The sequence below is a fragment of the Felis catus genome, chromosome A2, assembly GCF_018350175.1.
Source record: "Felis catus isolate Fca126 chromosome A2, F.catus_Fca126_mat1.0, whole genome shotgun sequence".
Lineage (NCBI taxonomy): Eukaryota > Metazoa > Chordata > Mammalia > Carnivora > Felidae > Felis > Felis catus.
The window spans coordinates 125,436,489-125,456,307 of NC_058369.1; the positions used below are offsets into that span (position 1 = coordinate 125,436,489).

The following is a 19,819-nucleotide window of genomic DNA, read 5'->3' on the forward strand; positions in this document are numbered from 1 at the left end:
CAAATGGATGGAGGATCTTTGCCTAATCCCCTCTAATAATGGGGATAAGCTACTTCAAAGCTCCAAGATATTACTGAGAAAAGGCCCTTAGCCAGCCACATATTAGTCTCAAGTTGAATGCTTTTCCCAGGTGACAGCCCTTAAAGGAATGCCTGACAGGCACACACTAAGGTCAAGAGTATGACCTTGAAACTTCTAGATAAATAATATCCCATCCCTCCTCTGCACGGTGTGCAACCCCAACAAAGCTGAGCCCCCTTGTGGCCAGTCTCAGCCTGATGTCATGCTCCAAAGAAGCATCCAACTTCAGTTTTAAAGGAAACCTCTCAGGATGTGGAGAAACTGGAACCCTCTTGCACTGTTGGTGGGAATGCAAATTGTGCAGCCACTCTGGAAAACAGTGTGGAGGTTCCTCAGAAAATTAAAAATAGACCTACCCTATGACCCAGCAATAGCACTGCTAGGAATTTACCCAAGGGATACAGGAGTACTGATGCATAGGGGCACTTGTACCCCAGTGTTTATAGCAGCACTCTCAACAATAGCCAAATTATGGAAAGAGCCTAAATGTCCATCAACTGATGAATGGATAAAGAAATTGTGGTTTATATACACAATGGAGTACTACGTGGCAATGAGAAAGAATGAAATATGGCCCTTTGTAGCAACGTGGATGGAACTGGACAGTGTGATGCTAAGTGAAATAAGCCATACAGAGAAAGACAGATACCATATGGTTTCACTCTTATGTGGATCCTGAGAAACTTAACAGAAACCCATGGGGGAGGGGAAGGAAAAAAAAAAAAGAGGTTAGAGTGGGAGAGAGCCAAAGCCTAAGAGACTCTTAAAAACTGAGAATAAACTGAGGGTTGATGGGGGGTGGGAAGGAGGGGAGGGTGGGTGATGGGTATTGAGGAGGGCACCTTTTGGGATGAGCACTGGGTGTTGTATGGAAACCAATTTGACAATAAATTTCATATATTGAAAAAATAAAAAAGAAAAAATAAAAAAGAAAGGAAACCTCTCAGTTGCAATGGCATTTATCCGTGGGGATAAATTGTAAGAAACCCAGCAAAGTGTCTTAAAATTTCTCTCTACCCATCCATTTACCTCTCCCAAAGTCTCCATCAGCTGCTCAGAGTCTCTTCATTGTCTGACTCTTAGGCTCTCTCTTCCCCAAATTTCTTCTCAATCCTGCTAAGGAAAGAGGGAAGGGGATAGAAAGGAAAGTAAGGAGAAGAAAAGAAGGAAAAGCTTACATTATTGTTATGTTCCAAACACTTATGACATTTAATCTTGACAAAGTAAGTATGCATACTTATCTCAGTTTTATAAGGTAACAACAAAGACCCAAGATGTCTAAGTAAGTTGCCCAAGGTCACAGAGCAATTAAGTGGCAAACAAGGACTATGTCACAGGCCAGACCCAGTTACACTCAAAATAATTCATATCCTCCTGAGACCTGGAGAAGCAAGCCCTGGGGACCCAGGCATGGGATGTAGAATAAAGCAGAAAGTACAGAGGTGACAAGATGCTAATCACAGTTTGACCCTGATTATAAAACCTGCTCCAATTGAAGTTCAGTTTCATCTCTTTAGAAGGTTTCCTTTGTATTCCAAGTCTGATGAGAAGTCTGCACACTAAAAATGGAGATTTGCTGAACATGTAAAATTCAGGCCCTTAGTTAAATCTTTTAAGAAGACTCTTCCTGGGTTTGCCCTTAATCTTTTGTTTCCATCTAATTTTAGTGTCTAGAACTTGACTAGGGGAGTAGAGAAGGCTGTTATGAGTCTCATCCATGAGTCTGTCACAGTCCAGTTGGAAAGACTAGTAAATAAAATGACACCCTAAACGATGTATGGCGATGGGTGCTTCATACTTCCACGCCGTCACGCATGCTGCTCTCTTGCTGTCATCCGTCTAGCAAAGCACTGCTCAGTCTTTGAGATACAAAGCTCAAGGGGCACCTCGGTGAAGCCTACCTTGTCCTCTGGGCTCCTACCCTAGCAGAGCTGATCGGTCACCCCATCCTTTGTACAGATACCATGCAAAAACGTGTTAAATTATTTTACATGACTCCCTTTGACACCAGAATGTGAGCAAGTTGAGGACAGGGATGGGGTTCTCTTCCTCGGGGGATGTCTAGCACATGATATGGTATGTGAAGCCTAGTGGGCAGCAATGGATAATTATAGACTGATGATCACTTAAAGGAATACTAGATGAAATGGTACAAGTCAGAGTCTGCCCTCCAGGGGCACATGGGGGGAACTCCATGCAGAGGTAACCCTTGCAGTGGGTCTTAAAGGGTAACAACATCTGGGGTTGTTGATGCTGCCAAAAGTGCAAGAGGAAGTCACCAGCAGGGAAGGTAAGACAGAATAAAAAGTCCAGAAATACGAGGATGTCTTCCCAGGGATTTCATGGTGGCCTGATTTCAAATATCCCTTCCTGTTGTCAGACACCGTTACAGCTTCAGAATGAGAGATGATGGATGTTATTCAGAATCACAGATCGGGCCTAGTGCTCATCAGGAATAGGCGTGCGAACGGGGCTGCCCAAAACGATAACTGGAGTTTGAGACACAAAGAAGGCATGAGGTGACAACAACCCAACACGAAGAAAAAGGCCCAGCCACGTTGAAGCCCTTAAATTCACTTTGACAGTTCAACAAACATTTGCAGAAATCTTGCCAGGGCCAGGAGGGTTACCCAACATCCGAGCCCCTTCCCAACCCCTCTGCTCTCATTCCTTCTGCTGAGGTCTGTTTTTTGTAACAGCTGGTCAACTGGACATAGGGCTAGGCACATCAAAACTTGCTTTCAGACAGGATTTTTAGGGCAGTGAATATACTCTGTGTGATACTATCTATAATGCTGGTTCCATTTTATTCTATATTGGTCCAAGATCCTGGGACATACATCATCAAGAGAAAATCCTAATGTAAACCATAGACTTTAGGTGATTATGATGTGTCAGTATTTTCATTAATGGTAACAAATGTACCACTCCAGTGGGAGACGTTCATAATGGAAGAGGCTGTGCATATGTGAGGGCAGGGGGTATATGGCAATTCATTGTACTCCTGCTCAATTTTGCTGTGACCCTAAAACTGCTCTAAAAATAAAGATGTTATAAAATAACACAAAAACTTCCTCTCAGGAAATCCAAAGAAAGAATGAAAGACCCACAATCTACCCATGCAGACACGTTCTTGTACATTCAGTGACCAGCTCTGGCGATTCTGTTTGATGGTAACACTTGCTGCTTCTAAGGACGGAGTTGAGTGAGTGGAAGTCAAGAGTAGGTGGAAGGTGGCTTTCTTATTTTTAGTTTTTATTCTTCATATTGAAGTATGAAGAATAATCCTGTGCACACATTACCAATATCAGTTTAATGAATGTTCACAAACTGAGTATACCTATATAACCAGAAGCCAAATCAAGAAACAGAGCACCGCTGGTTTCCCCCGATCTCCTTCCACCACCTTCTAGCCCCCACCCCTCACCTCCGCCAAGGGTAATCCCAGAAGCAGAGGAGAGCTTCCCCTTATTGTATATTCCAGATGAAGCCTTACAGTAGGCATGCGTTTTATGTGTGGCTCCTTTGGCACAGCATTCTGTTCAAGAGATTCGTCAACATTGTTGCACATATTGTAGACCCTTCACACTCTTTATTGAATGGCTCCACTGTATGAATATAGCACAATTTATTTCTCCATTCTACTCGTGATGGGCATTTGGGTAATTTCCAGTTTAAGGCTATTATGAATAGTGCTGCCTTGAACATTGTGAGACATCTATTTTTATTATTTGTACTGCTTGAATTGTGTATTGTGTGCTAGTGTTACTCTAAAAAATGTTTTAAAAATACCTCCCAGGGCATTTTAGCTGGGATCAGAAAATTAGCTTCTTCCCTGCTGACAAGTAGGCAGAAAAAAAAAATACTAATAATGGTTCCTATTTACTGAATGTTTACTCAGCCAACTCTTCGCAAAACAAAGAACTATTTACATGTATTTTCTCATTTAATCCTACAAATTGCCTGCGCTATGGATGTTTTCATTACTCCCACTGTAGACCTGTGGAAACTGATGCTGACAGAGGTTACATGACTTGCTCCAAACCATAGTGCCCGTGAGTGGAGAAGCCAACACAAAGCAGGTCCCTGCCTCTGGAGCTTGTGCAGTCAGCCTCCACGTCCGCTGGGCAGGGCTGGGGGCTCGGGGACCTGTCAGATGTGGGGAGGTGGGGCTCAAACGGCAGCAGCTCCAGCTGGCAGCCTGGCCCAGTGCAAGAGTAGGAATTGTTCTCTCTCCCCCTTTGTGTCCTCATTAATCAGATCCTTTGAAGATGAAAGAGAGTGAGATTGGATTTTTGTTAAGATGAAAGGAAGGAATCTGTTCCCATCTGGTACCTTCAAAACTCTCCTATGTAAGCCAGCAGGGAGCCCTTCAGTGCAACCTGTCTGGCAGTTTGAAAATTCCCCAAGAATGCCGGAAAAATTTGGCAAAGTCACAAGCAATCTGGATCCACCAGCACTTGGGCATAAAGGAAAGATCAGGGGTCTAAGGTCTGCAGTAAGGGTCGGCCAGCTTTATCTAAACATTTTAGGCTTTGGGGGCCATATGATCTCTGTCTCAGTCACCGAGTTCAGCTGGTGTAGCAGGAAAGCAGCCATGGACAATATGTGAGCAAATGGGCATGGCTGTGTTCCAATAACCTTGTGGATACTGCGATTTGAATTTCATATCATTTTCATGCGCCACAAAGTGTTTTCACTCTTGTAATGTTGTTCAATTATTGAAACATTTGAAAAACCATTCTTAGTTCGAAAGCTCTACAAAATCAAGTGGCAGGGTCTAAGTACCTGGGTGTGAGTCCTGGCTCCGGTGCTTATCATTTGCGTGGCTTTCAACACGTTACTTAAATTCTTATCACTTCATTTCTCTCTTGGGGAAGTGAGCAGAGCAGGGACCATGCATTCAAAGCCTCCTTTGTGACCGGCACCGAGATACATGCTTTGTGTGCTTTACTCAATTTAATCTGCATAATGACCACAAGATACAGAAATTACATTATTGCCTTCCTTTGGACAATTACGGTGACGGAAAGAGATTATGTGTAAATTATGCCTGACCTGGTCTCCACTGTTGATGGAGGTTAATCCTTATCACATGCAGAAGTCCGTATGTTGGTTCAGTGATAGTGTCCCAGCTTCTCTAAGATTCTGTGATTTTTCTGAGTGTCTATAGTCGTCCTGCACCTTAGACGGAATCATTTCATCTAATTAGAATTATTCTATTCAATTAGAAATCTATAAAAGTCCAATTTACACTCCAAATTTCACTGAACCCAAACTTGAATGCAGACTCTCAATGGTCACTGATTCTATTTATGTGTAGGGTAGAGAGTTTGGCTCAGATACACTTATACAAACACTGCATTAAATAAACTAATGCATGTTAAATTTTTTAATGTTTATTTTCGAGAGGGAGAGACAGAATGCAAGTGGGGGAGGGGCAGAGAGAGTGGGAGACACAGAATCTGAAGCAGGCTCCAGGCTCCGAGCTGCCAGCACAGAGCCCTATGTGGGCTCGAACCCACAAACCATGAGATCACTACCTGAGCCGGAGTCGGACGCTTAACCGACTGAGCCACCCAGGTGCCCTTAAACTAACGTATGTTAAATCCTTCACGCAACGCCAAAGGCGGTCAGCCAAAAATTTGTCTCCACCCTCTGCCCAGACTCAGAGAGCTATTTTTGGGGAAAAGGGAATGTCACCTAGAAAGATGAGGCCAAGGCCTTATAAAATGCACTGGAACTAACAGGCCAAGGCAGTAGGGTGTCCAGTGTATGAGTACTAGCTCTGAAGCCCAGGCAGCTCTCTTATTCCCAGGCTGATCCCTGTTTCTGCCTTAATCAATCACCCACTAGGCTAGGCATTGCTCTCATCTCACTGTGCTATTCTAGTGACCAACCGTGGCCCAAATCCTCCAGCTTTCTTCTGGCCCTGTGATTTGGTTCCGCTCCCTTCCTCTGCATGCTTGCTCCTATCTTCTGTCCCCTCTGAGCTTTGGCTCCATTCCCCACTCAACACAGACAACTCATTTTTGCCCCAATATATTATGCCACAGCTCAGACTCTTTTCAATAACTCTGACCTTGAACACCTCAGCTTGCCTTGTAAGTGATTCTCAACTGGAGGCAGTCCTGGGGCATTTAGAAATGTTTGGGCATTTGGAACTATCACACAATCCAGGGATGCCACATTTTCTGCAATGCACAGGACGGTCTAGCCCAACAAAGAATTGCCCCATAAACAGCATCTTTGCTGTTCAGCAAAACAATGGCCCTATCTCCGAACCTTCATCACAACTAGTATTTCTTGGTGTTCTATTCTCTCAAGTATTGGCTTGGTTGTATTCACCTTGTGAGCCAATCAGTTAATTTAATTAACACTGTCTTCATAGTGGATGCCAAATGTATTAAATTAACTAGATAAATTAACAAGCATGCATTATAGAAAATAACATAGACGGTCTTTACTGTAGATCAAGTTTAAACAAAGGCTGAGCCTCCTATTTATCAATTTTTTTTTCAGAAAACTATCTTCCAGAAAATTGGGTAGGAGCTCGGGACTGGGCTAGGAGCTAAGATCTTAGATTATGCAGAGGCAGCCTTTAAAGACTCTCTCTAGACAATGAATGGTCGTGTGTCTCTTCCTGCCCTATCTCCTGTTGCATGTTGAGTTCTTTGGGAGACAGATGCTGAAACAGAATTAAGCATGCAAAAATTGGAGGGTATATAACATCTATGAAGAGAAAAGGGAAGAAGAAAGATTATAAGAGGACCCATCGGAATATGATGACAACCTTACAGTTTCTACCAGCTCACTGTAGGACTCCCATGCTAGATGGAAATGACTAGACCCTTCTACTCACACCTTGCCCAGTCCTTGGCAGAGCTTGTACCACTAATAGAGTGATCTCAACTAGGAAGCTGGGACAGACCCTGAGCAATCTAACAGCTGGAGGATGCCAGAAAACCACACTCTCCACAGTTGGACAGTGAGGTTTTTCTTCAAGAGGGATGTGAGCAGCCTGTCTCCATGTCTGCCTCACCTCCTTATGTGTAAGTCTACCCCTTTTTGCAGCAGGATGAAATGAGAACCAAATATTTCTTATTACAATTTACAACTTTCATGCCAACCTGCTGCAACTCAGCTGCCTTTGGGCAAGAACTGCACAGAAAAAAAACCCATTAAAAGAATTCTTCTCTTGGATAACTGCAAATGGAACTCCTCCCCTTCTCTTGGATATTTAAAAATGCAAGACCATTGATGGGATGGATGGAAGCCCATTCTTACTAGGAAAGCAAACTCTCAGTAAAGGAGGAAACAAGTTGTCCATGTCTTGTATTTACACCCAGAGTCAGTTTGATCCTCACGTTGTGCAATGGTGATGATGTACTGTCATGCCTCCAGAAGTTTCCCCCTAAAGTGGAGTGAGGAGGAGAAATGGCAGTGACTCAGTGCCTTATTTGTCCTCACTTCAAGGAAACATATGCTCTTGCTGAACCTGATGTTTACACATATGAATATAAGAGTTCTTCACCACCCAGCAATACCAATGACCCACACTGGCCAGTTGGCCTCAAGTGTTGAGATTCTTGCCTTTGCACACAATGGAAGCAGAGAATAGGTTTCAGGATGACTTGTGTTCCTTTAATCAGGCACATGATTTTTATTTGTTCGGTGGACCAATGGAAAAAGGGAGGCACTAGCGACATTCATGACTTATTAAGACTAACTGAACATCTCAGGAACAGCTTTCTGTGAAGAGAGTGGTCTGATGAGAATGGATGTGATGGTTATTTACCTAATTGAGCAGTAATGACTGAGGTGCGGGCCACTTTCTCAGGATTAATAAAGAGCTGTGGAGTTGACAGTTTGGGCCATTAAGCTCAGCCTGTACTTAATCTTGGTGAAGGGCACAGTGCCAGGATCATATTAGTATTGCAAAATGAGTCTAAAACTTAGAAACACAAGAACTTACCGTTTTGAGAAATAATTTTAATTGGCAGTTAAGTACCTGACAGGTTGGGTAATGCAAATGCCATCAATAAACAAATTTTTACATAAAGTCTTCAAATCTTGTTCCATTTAGAGAGTCCTTAAGCATTTGGTTGTTAAAAAAGAGAGAGAGAGAGAGAGAAAGAGAAGGACTCTTAGCAATATCAAAAACGTTTTCATATGCAACCACAAGCAAACAATTACCATCTCCCTTGCTTTAAAAACAAAACAAACAACCACACCAGAGACGTTGAGTTGAGCTGGAAGCGTTGTATACCCTGGAGATTCACTGTTGACATTGCCATCTACAGTGTCCTCCAGGAAAACCAAACCACCTCTCGTCCATAACACCATAGCTGAAGCTAAAATAACCTTACATTGTCAGAAATGTCAAAGTCATTGTTAAAATTGTTTGTATTCAGTAGTCCTCTTATCCAGTGTGACAAATGCTCATGTACTACTCATTTGCCAAAAAAAGTTACTCGGCTTGCTAAGTGTTCATTATTCCTGTAGTCCTGCTTTGTAAGGGAAAATATGAACATCAGCTGAGAGCAAGGAGAACCTAAGAAATGGTGCTTCAACTCATTCTCTGTGTAGGTGAATCCCTCACTAGTGGCCTTGCATTTTCAAGAGCTTTGCAAATCTGTTCAGTTGGCCATTTCCTCCTTTATCTTGCAAGTACTGAGTATCTCACAAGACACCCTGAAAAAAGATGAGGCTATAAACATGAGTGAGGCACAGCCACTACTAATCAGGAGCTTACCATCTAGCAGAGATCTTAGAATCTAGAGAGCTCTTTTAGAATTCTGCTTGGGGATCAAAATTTCCAATCACATTCCTCCTTCCAGCATCTTGACTCCAAAATCATTACCTTAATCTACTCTGAAGGACACAGTTAATGGGACTCAGTCTGCTCTGTGAAACCACATCTGCTGAGGCAGCCAATCAAGCAACAGCAGTGATAATGTCACCATTCATTTACCAGAAAGTTACCACGCTCTTGCCATGTAATAAGAAGATGTTAGGGTCTGGAGACATGACAGCACATTAAAAAAAATCTTTATCCCTCATAACAAAATTAGAGAGAAATACAAAAAATAAATGTGTTCATGTGTCATAGTACTTTGATGGTAAGCTAGGGAGAGGCCCAGAGGAGGTAACCAACCAATCCCAGTATGTAGAAAAGGCTTCATAAAGGTGGTAACCTTGAACTAAACCCAGAGGAGTTAGGATATCCTTAAGCAGAGGTGCATAAAGAAACTCCCAAGCGAAGGGAGCAACATGAAGAAAGGGGCTGGCAGAGTGAACGGCCAAGGAATGGTCAAGGAACAGTAAGGGTCTCCCATAGAAGGTCTGTTGGCTGCATCTTCTTTATGCATTACTGGACTAACCAACAGTCTCCATCCTTCACACACCCTGACTAACTAGCTCCCACGACTAGCAGGATAGTCCCTAAGAAGCTGTCCATTTCTGCTCCCACTACTTAGGTTATAGGAGTCCCAGGGGTCTGTTCCCAAACCAGTTTATGCCAGTTGTTCTCATTATTACAACTATATAATGGACATAAACAACATGAAAGGGTTGTTTCTGTGAAAATTAAGTTGGATACATTGGAAAGACTTTTTTTTTTTCCTGAGTCACTAAAAGAAGCAATAGAATTAAGCACAGGGAATGTAACTATAAAAGAATGAAAAAGGATTATAAAAATCTCTACAATGAGATTCTGCCTCAAATTGCTTCGCTGGTATCTCAAGTTTTCCAATTTAAAGAAAACAAAACTGGAAATCATAAAAGATGCATTATGGATGTATTTTCTGCACACAAAAAAAAGATGATGCATAAAATCAAATAAAACTCTTGGCCCTACATTAAAGAAGTGGATAAATACATGCACATTAATGTTTTATATAAAAATGTTTTAAGATGGGGTTGTGTGCGTGCTTCCTTTTTTTAACCAACGTTTTGATCAATTAACCAGCTGTCAGTATAACTGCTGGTGGAAAGAGTTTCCCTTATGGTATGAATTTGTAATAGGACCAGAAAAGATCAGACCTAAGAGGTAGGCAGGAAGGCTCCAAAAGTCACAGTAGGACGATTTGTAGTTTATACTGTAGAGCAGGAGGTGGGGGGGGGGGGGGGTGGGAGGGAACTGTAGCCCTCCCACCAAATCCAGCCTGCAGCCTATTTTTATAAACAAAGTTATTATTGGGACACAGCTATGTTTGTTCAGTTAGAGGACAGTCTATGGCTGCTTCCACTCTACAGTGGCAGAACTGAGGAGTTGTTACAGAGACAGTGTGAAGGTATACATGAAGGTTTAGTTTATGCCTTCAGGAAAGGTATGAAATCATGCCCTCCTGCCCAGTTACCTCTCAACAAAAACCTTAGGCCACTGTGTGACCAAATACTGTTGCCCCAGAGCACAGGGAAATACACAGAAACAAGCAATAAAAAACCCTCAACTCTTGGGGATGGGGGCATACAATGGCTGGCCCCGGGTACCACACCAATTCCATGAGAAGTCACCTACTACTAGGGGAAGGGCATAAAACTCTCCCACACAAGACTCACCACATAGATATAAAGCAGAAGTTCGACAGTCATGGTGGAGAAGCAACTGGAGTGCTGAGAAGGTCCCAACCCCACGGCCCAGATGCACAGGTGGATATAAGAGGCTGAGCTCAGGCAAAGTAGAACCCTCCAGCCAGCAGCTTAGCAAGCACTGAGCAACAAGAGGCAGCAGTGTTACAGGAATGCAGATGCAGATGACGGGAGAGAATGGATTATTAGAACACCCCACGCCCCAGCGCCCACCATCACTGAACACTCAAAGAGGAATTTGAGGCATAGGGGTTGCAAGCGACCATAACAACAACATCGGTAACCAGTAGGAAAATGCAAATTGAAGCTAGGGCCTTATAGCCCAACAATCTCACTCCTGGGTATTTACCCCAGGGAAAAGAAAACTTACATTCACACAAAATCTTATACGTCGATGTTCGTAACAGCTTTATGTGGAATTGCCCAAAACTGGGAACAACCCAAATATAATGAACTTATTATCCTCCCGTATTCTCAAGAGGCACCACCATCTCCCACGAACACCCAAGCCAGGACCCATAATACAGTGTAGACTTCTCTCTCTGCCTCCCATTTAAAACATCTATCACTCAGTCCCCAAGTCTTCCTAATTTTACCTTACAAAGTATACCTCAAATCTGCATCCTTCTCTATATCTCAATTCCTATTTGACATACCCCAGGTACTACTTATCTCTTTCCTGAACTTTTGCACATTTCCCTAACAAGTGTAGTGTAAAATCTAGCACTGGACCTCCCAAACCGATCCCCCAACAGTAACTAAAGAAATCTATTTGAAACAGGTGTTTGAACACATCAACATTCAATTGCTCCCACAGTACACAGGGGAAAAAGCGCAAGAGTTCCTTTAACTGGCACCAGAGACCCTAAATGGCCCAACTCTTGTCTCTGCAGCCCCATTTCGTGCCGCTTGGAAGCTCCTACTTCAGACTTCGGCAACTACAAACTGATGTTGTTTCATATACATAAGCCACGGAATCTCTTACCTCACTTTTTCTCGCCACAACTTTGCTCATGGTGTCATCCCTGTCTAGAATCAGTGTCCTTCACCCCCTTTCCATGCGACCCCTTCATATTGACCCTTCAGGGTTCAGTTCAGGTGCCCCCTCTTTCTTGATTTCTCCCCACTCCACCCATATCTGTGCTCCAACTGGGAACCCACACTCATACTTGCAAGAAGCCATCAAAGGGGCAGTAATGCCTGCAGGGAGCCTGTTTTGGCTTTTCTGAGTATTTCAGCTTCCTAGGATCTCTCACTGAAGAAATTTCAAGAAACAGGAGTAATAGTGGGGAAGTGATTAAGACTTTTAAAGTGCACCCCTTGTTCCCAAGGTCCTGTTAATTACCATTTAAGAAAGGTTTATTTGCAATATATTCAATTACTTAGGTAACTAAATAGCTTTTTACCGATCAGATCCAGCAGCATTTGCTTAATAGCAACAAATGCTGTAGCCCAGGCTTCACTGATAGTCTACTCCTAGATATGGGCTCATTAAAGACTGAGCTCCAGGAGAAAAAAGAAATGTTACTGGGGGTACAATATAATTGTTAATGTATCACTTCAGTTCAGAAAAACATAAATTTAGGGATTTTCCCCATTATTCTTTATTTAAAGTATACGTAGGGATGCCTGGGTGGCTCAGTCGGTTGAGCGTCCAACTTCAGCTCAAGTCACGATCTCACAGTTTGTGAGTTCCAGCCCCATGTCTGGCTCTGCACTAAGGGTGCAGAGCCTGCTTGGGATTCTCTCTCTCTCTCCCTCTTTGTCTGCCCCTTCCATGCTCTCTCTCTCTCTCTCTCTCTCTCTCTCGCGCGCGCGCGCGCTTTCTCAAAAATGAATAAATAAACTAAAAAAAAAAAAAAGAATATGTAAAACAAAAGAGAGTATCCAAGGAACTTCAATTGGCCCAATCCACTCATACATCCAGTCCATTCCTGCCAGGAAACCCTTCATGAGATTTCTATTAATCAGGTCATAACCCACGACTCTCAAGACGCTGCTCAAATCTGACCTCAGAACTTCTCTGATTTCTCTAATCTTTGACACTTTTGTTGTAGTTCCCATGTGCTTGTCCATGCTCTAATTGTCACCTACAGAGAAACAAAAAGGAAAAGACAGACAAGCATAAGACTGGGAGGGCCCAATACCTTACATGACAGACCCTACCTTGTGAATGGTCAAAGGAAGCTCCTGGAAAAAAGAGGACATGTCAGCTAGATATTGAAAGGTAAATAATAATTGAACAGACTGACAAATGGAACAAGGCAATTTCAAGAAGACGGAATGCATGTCTGAAAACATGAATGTGTGATCACTATGGTGTTCAATATAAAAATGCCAGGTGGTTACTTAGCAAGAGGTAAGTCTTAGCAAGTCTTTATGCTAAGTTGGGAGCTCAGTCTTTATCTTGTTTACAATACAGATCCTGAAAAGGAAGATTTACCATCACAGTTCTCTAAAGGTATAAAAGCAAATCCTATGGGTGGAGCGATCCTACAAATAGAGGAGGCTGAGAGAAAAATCAGGGCAACCAGGACAGGGAATGAGGGCATAGGAGGAAGAATTGTGCCTGTATATTGGTCTAGGGATTAAAGGAGAACAGATAGAACAAGAATTGGGAAGGGAAGGGGAGGGGAGGGGAGGGGAGGGGAGGGGAGGGGAGGGGAGGGGAGGGGAGGGAAGAGGAGGAAAAAAACCAGTGTGGTGAAGACTAGACACTAACATCCAGTCTGGGTTACAAGTCTGACTTTAGCTGTAACTTGTTACACAATCTTAAAAAACATTTTAATCACATGAAGTTTGCCTATCTATCAAATGAGGAATTTATAGTTTTTTGTTAGATTAAAAAATCTTGAGATACTTTAAATACTTAAAATATTGACAAAGATATAATGACTGCTTAGTAACATTCCTTAGGATCATGCTCCGTGTTGTACAGAAACCTGGATTGAGAGTAATAATTCTCCTTTGAACAATGAAGCCGACTCTAGTTACATGAGATGTCACCATGGGGGGAAGCTGGGTGATGGGTACGTGACGACTCTCTGTGCTATTTTTGCAACATCTTGTGAGTCTTTAATTATTTCAAAATAAAAATTGATTTTATTTATTTTTAAAAAATGTTTATTCTGAGAGAGAGAGAGAGAAAGAGTGTGAGTGGGGGAGGGGTAGAGAGAGCTGGAGAGAGAGAATCCCTAGCAGGCTCCATGCTGTCGGTGCAGAGCCCCATGTGGGGCTCGATCTCACCCACTGTGAGATGATGACCTGAGCTGAAATCAAGAGTCAGATGCTTACCTGACTGAACCACCCAGGAACCCAAGTTTCAATTTTAAAAAGCCATAAATGCCTTTTCCAAGCCATAGAGACAATTTATTTGCCAAATACGTTCGGAGCACCTACTACATGCCATCCCCTGCTCTGGATGCCAGCCTCCCTTCTGTTCTCATTCTCCAGCATGCACAGAAGTAATTAACCAAGTGACAGTGCCATTTTCAGTTTTTGTTACTCCTCTTTAACAGAAACACAGTAATAAAAATAAACCATTGGAAATGAAATCATGAGCGGCCTACTCCAAAATAGGAGTTTCTTTTGTGGTTTAGCTGTTCAGCTTTCCGAGAGCCTGAACTCAACCAAATGGATACCCTTCACTTCTAAGTAAGGTTCTGCCCACTCTTCTGTCTGAGCAGAAATGCACAGAAACCACAGATTCTCTCCCATAAAACCTGGCAGTGTTTCTCAACAAAGGCAGGATTAGAATGTTGATCTGAACAGTTTCGTAGAGGGTACAGTTCGTATGTCATGCAGGACAGAGTTGACACTTGCTTTATCTTTGTGCAGCCTGAAGCCAGGGTGTGTGTCTTCATGACCATACTAACGCCTCGATTTCAGCCCCCGCGCACCCTCCCACCACAGCAGGACAGAGCAGTCTACAGCCTCAAAAATCTGCACAACCCTACACTGAGAGCCTGCTGCGGTATGCTTAGCACATCTAGCCCCATTCACTAATTATCTACAGTCAATCATAAAATAATGAGTAAATTACCTGTGTTCTACCCATCCTCTTCTCTTCCTTCACTGTATAAACCCAGCTCTGCCTCCATCAGCTGATCACAGCCAATTACTCTGACCACAGCTGTGACTTCTCTTCTTGACTGCTAGTCCCTGGACCAACGAGTCCAAAGTGTCTTCGTGTCAGCCATCACTTTCAGTTCGAGGGGACCCTTGCTATGACCCCCGGCAGGTTTGCAACTTCCTTTTGGGACTAGGACCTCCAGCCTGCAGAGCAGAGAGGTATACACAGTGCCCCCCCAGGGGTTCACTGGGAGTAATATGCAGTGTGACCACTCCCACCTCTACCCCTTGGTTCTCAGGCATATGTATATCTCCTGTTAGTGACACAGCACCATAAAGAGAGCTCTGATTTAATGCATATGCAGCATTTTGGAGGATGGGATTCCATGCTTTCAGAGTATTGCCACTGAGCTGGCACTTTGTGCCTTTACTAGTGCATCCCAGTGCTCCAGGAAGACAGCTGTGCTGGGTGGTGCACTGTGTGACATAAATGGATTCTATGATCCGTGGTGCAAGCCTATATCCCCTTCACAATGAAGTGGGTTTCCTGATCAGATACTGTGTTATGCGGGATTCCATTCTAGTTGGGCAATCAGAAATCCTCTAGAGATTGGTGAATGGTGTTGACTACAACTCAGAGGTCAGGGAAAGCATGTTCATACCCAGAATAAGTATACGCTGGGAAGATGGACAGCTGGCCCTTGCAATATTGAAGGGTCCAATGTAGTCAGCTTGTCACAAAGTAGCTGGTTGATCTTCTTAAGAAATAGTGTCATACTGGGGCTCAGTGTTGATCTCCACTGTTGGTAATTCAAAGACATTCAAATACAGCAATAGCTAGATTGGCCATGATAAGGGGTAATTCATCATGTTGTCCAATGAGTGGTCTTGCTGTCTGCCACTATTATGAGGAAGCAGATATGGAGTTATTCCAAATGCTAAGTATATTAGTATAAATTAAACATTCAGGGAATGGGGAAATGAATAATGGAGGGTCTGCAGATCTAGTGAACCATTCCATTTCAACTAGGATTCTATTTGTTACCTGGCCCCAAAGATTCCACTCTTATAGTCGGGCCAAAATGACACTTCAGGTCTCTAGGTATCATGTCAACATAGAGCCTGTGCCTCAGTACTCAAAATGTCTGTATATTCTTCTTTCCTCAGTGTACAGTCACACAAATAAGTGACCATAGGTCCCTTTGGGGAAGGACTAGGAGAATTATTATAGTGCAGCCTTACCATGTATAATAAGACCAGGCTCTATGACCACCGTTCCTACATCCACTCTAGCATAGTTGGAAGCTTCTTTGTAATGCAGGTGCTCCTCTCACCAGTACATTCTTGATGAGTGATGTGTCTTCTGAGTCCTTCCATGGAATATAATTTTCTGGTGGGTCTTCTGGCTTTACATAATATATCCATTATAGCATGCACACTTTACTTGGCCTTTTTATTTTTATTTTTTCTACTGTCTGCCGGGGCAACTCAGGCATTTCTCTTTTGCCTAGGAAAGACCAGCACTTTCTCCAGACTTCTAAGAGCTACCCTGGCAATGAATTTGCCTTGCCTCTTGGGTCTTTGACAGAGTGTTATATCCCATGTTCCAAGGAAGTGACTCTAAGTCAATGAATTCTTACTTATCCTGTTTTAAGTACCAGCCCTATCCATCAATTAGCAGAGAATCCCTATGGCACTGTTTTGAGAATGATTCTGGATCACATGATCAATTAGTGATATGTCATGGAAGGGTGAGAGGGAGCTTCTAGACATATAATTTACCATTTCTGATATAGATATCTACACAACTTTCAATCTAAGTACAGAAATGAGTAAAGATAACCACAGGAGGCTAAAGTCTCTGACTTTGGTCTCAAATCTTGGCCTCAGTTCCTCTGTTGTTTAGCCAATTAAGTTAATGAAATTGATAGATCATGCACTTGATTTTTTCCAGGCATAGATGTTGGAAGGGGAAAGGAGAAGAAAGAAAAGAAACCTGGAGTGAAAGTGGAGTGCTGTCATTGCTGGTAGGGAGGTAACAAGAGGTTGACATTATAAAACAGTGGGTACAAGAAGAGGGATTTTGAGGGGCTTCTTAAAGATAAATATTTTCCTTTTCTCAATTTTTCCCTTATCGATCCTCACACAGTCCTTATTTTGGTACAGATCTAAACCCCCTTAAAACTCCTCTTCTGTGACTTAAAAGATCAACTGTATGGTTACCAAAATCATTTTAGTCATTACCAAAATCCTTCCAAGGTGGTTACATCTGAGTGGTAACAAGACCTAATAATAAAAGTCAATGAACTCCTGCCTTGCCTTACTTTTCCTTAATGGCCACCTGATAAATCAGAAGGAAAAAAAAAAATCTCCCTAGGAATTTATTTCTATTGTGGCAAGGCTGGAAATTTGAAAGAGACTGAAGTTAACCACTTGCATGTTTTTGTTAGACTCTTTCACAGGACTGGTTAACATCTTGACAGATATCATTTGGCGATTCACTGGAGATTTTATGGCACCTGATCTCGTTTGCCGAGTGGTCCGCTATCTGCAGGTATGTAGCCCTTTAAAAATATGAGGCAAAAGGGCACCTGGGTGGCGCAGTCGGTTAAGCGTCCGACTTCAGCCAGGTCACGATCTCACGGTCTGTGAGTTCGAGCCCCGCGTCAGGCTCTGGGCTGATGGCTCAGAGCCTGGAGCCTGTTTCCGATTCTGTGTCTCCCTCTCTCTCTGCCCATCCCCCATTCATGCTCTGTCTCTTTCTGTCCCAAAAATAAATAAACGTTGAAAAAAAAATTTAAAAAAAAATAAAAATATGAGGCAAAGTGACAAGTAGTTTTTGGAGTCTTCACAAGGAAAATAATATGGAACTCAACACTTCCACACAATGAACTGCTCACTTCCTCCTAGTTGGAAGGATAAGACAAATTGGTAAGATTTTAAAATTTTTTTTTGCTAGAAATAATTAATATATAAAGCAAACATAAATAAGCATTAATAAGAACATAAATATTCACATTTTAAATTGGGGGGGCGGTAAATATGAAGGACTTTGACATATTCTGGCTTTCTTGGTCCATTCAGGCTACTGTAAAAATACCACAGAGTAAGGGTCTTATAAAAACAACAAACATTCATTTCTCACAGTTCTGGAGGCTGGAAGTTCAAGATCAGTGTGCCAGCAATTGTCAGGTGAGGGCCCTCTTCCAGGTTACAGACTTCTTATGGCAGACGGAATAAGGGAGCTCTGCCAGGCCTTGTTTATAAGGGCACTAATCCCACTCATTCATGAGGGCTCCACCCTCATAACCTAACCACCTCCCAAAGGCCTCACCTCCTACCATCATCACACTGGGCATTAGGATTCATATGAATTTTGGTGGGATACAAACATTCAAAGTTCTTTTTTTGTTTGTTTTTTGGTTTTTATTCCTTTAATTTTTTCCTCCTGAAACTAACACAACACTGGCTACTGTTCTTTTTGAAAAACTGTGACAGATTGTCAGAAAATAGGTATTATCTCTAGTTGTTTTAACTTGTGGTGCCTGTATTACCACCTAAATTGGACTTTTAAAAATATCTATTGGCGTTTGAATTTCTTCTTATTTAAATTGCCTACTATCCTTTTCAATTTTTTTATAACTGGGATACTTGGTTTTTTTTTTAATATTTATTTATTTTGAGAGAGAGAGAGAGAGAGAGAGAGAGAGAGAGAGAATCCCAAGCAGGCTCCATGCTATCAGCACAGAGCCAGACTTGGGGCTCAATCTCGTGAACTGTAAGATCATGACATGAGCTGAAAATCAAGAGTTGGATGCTTAACTGACTGAGCCACCCAGGCATCCCTGGGATACGTGCTTTTCCTTAATTATTGCTAATATCTATTTTTAGATTAAAGACATTTATACTTTGCCTGTTGAATATACTTTAATGTAAAAATTACTAATGCAAATATATATGCATAAAATAGATGGTACAAAATATTACATATTTACCATATACATATATTATATTGTTAATACACCATATGTGTACATACTATGGATTTAGGCACTTCAACTAATACAGAAAGAATGAACTGTTTCGTAACTGGCAGAACTGATGTGTTCTGTTTCTGAGCTCTTAAAATTATTTTCCATTAATAATTTTTATTTTGATGCCCATATTCCAGATCTAAATTATTGTAGCTCTAGAGATGTAGAGTACATTTCTGGAAAACCTTATCCCACAGTATTCCACTTGTTAGTAGGGTTTTTAAGAATCTTCATATCTATATTCATCTACGATTTTCATTTATTCTATCATTTTCAGACCTTGGAAATGGAGTTACTCCATCTTCAGAAAATTAATAGAGAATAGTTACAATTAAAAATCTTTGGGGTGCCTGGGTGGCTCAGTCAGTTAAGAGTCCAACTTTTGATTTCTGCTCAGGTCATGATCTCATAGTTCGTGAGTTTGGCCCTGCCTCAGCCTCCATGTTGATGGTGCAGAGCGTGCCTGTGATTCTCTCTCTCTCTCTTTCTCTCTCTCTCTCTCTCTCTGCCCTTCCCTCACACTCTCAAAATAAATCAATAAATTTTAAAAGACTAAATAAAATAAAAATCTTTTGTGTTCTGAATATAATCTTGAAAGTTCAGTAGATGTGAAAGACCCCTGATTACCATCTGGAACTGGTATTTTCTCAGGGGTTATTTTTTAAAACATATTTTAATTCCTTATTGAAAAAATTTTGCTTCCTCGTAGATAAATGTTATCAATTGCTTACTGTGGCAATTGCTGAGAAATAAATTATGCCAATACTTTGTGTTAGAAGCAGGGATATAGTTGAACTAAATAGCTCTCAGTTGAAGTAAACTAAACTATCTATCAAATTGACCTAATTGGCATTTACACAACACTTCATCCAACAAAGCAGAATACTTATTCTTATCAAACTCACATGGAACATTCACCAAGGGAAATTATATCCTGGACCATAAAATACACCTTAACAATGTAAAAGAGTGGAAACAGCACAAAGTATGCTCTCAGACCAAATTACAATTAAACCAGAAATGAATAACAGAAGGATAGC

At 41.9% G+C, this 19,819-nt stretch overlaps 1 protein-coding gene and 1 long non-coding RNA gene across 2 annotated transcripts in view; one reads left to right on the top strand and one right to left on the bottom strand.

Annotated features, from left to right (window-relative positions):
- Window positions 1–12,187, bottom strand: part of LOC123383947 — a 34,158-nt gene extending 21,971 nt beyond the window's left edge. Inside the window, exons 1-5 of the long non-coding RNA XR_006594388.1 lie at window positions 10,645–12,187; window positions 7,369–8,173; window positions 5,140–5,265; window positions 4,870–5,045; window positions 1,111–1,194 (exon numbers count right to left, since the gene is read on the bottom strand). This is a non-coding gene — a long non-coding RNA (uncharacterized LOC123383947). The remainder of the gene's footprint in view (window positions 1–1,110; window positions 1,195–4,869; window positions 5,046–5,139; window positions 5,266–7,368; window positions 8,174–10,644) is intronic.
- Window positions 1–19,819, top strand: part of NPSR1 (neuropeptide S receptor 1) — a 152,885-nt gene that overhangs the window by 79,129 nt on the left and 53,937 nt on the right. Inside the window, exon 3 of the mRNA XM_011280501.3 lies at window positions 17,196–17,299. Coding sequence (XP_011278803.1) covers window positions 17,196–17,299 — 104 coding nt within the window. The remainder of the gene's footprint in view (window positions 1–17,195; window positions 17,300–19,819) is intronic.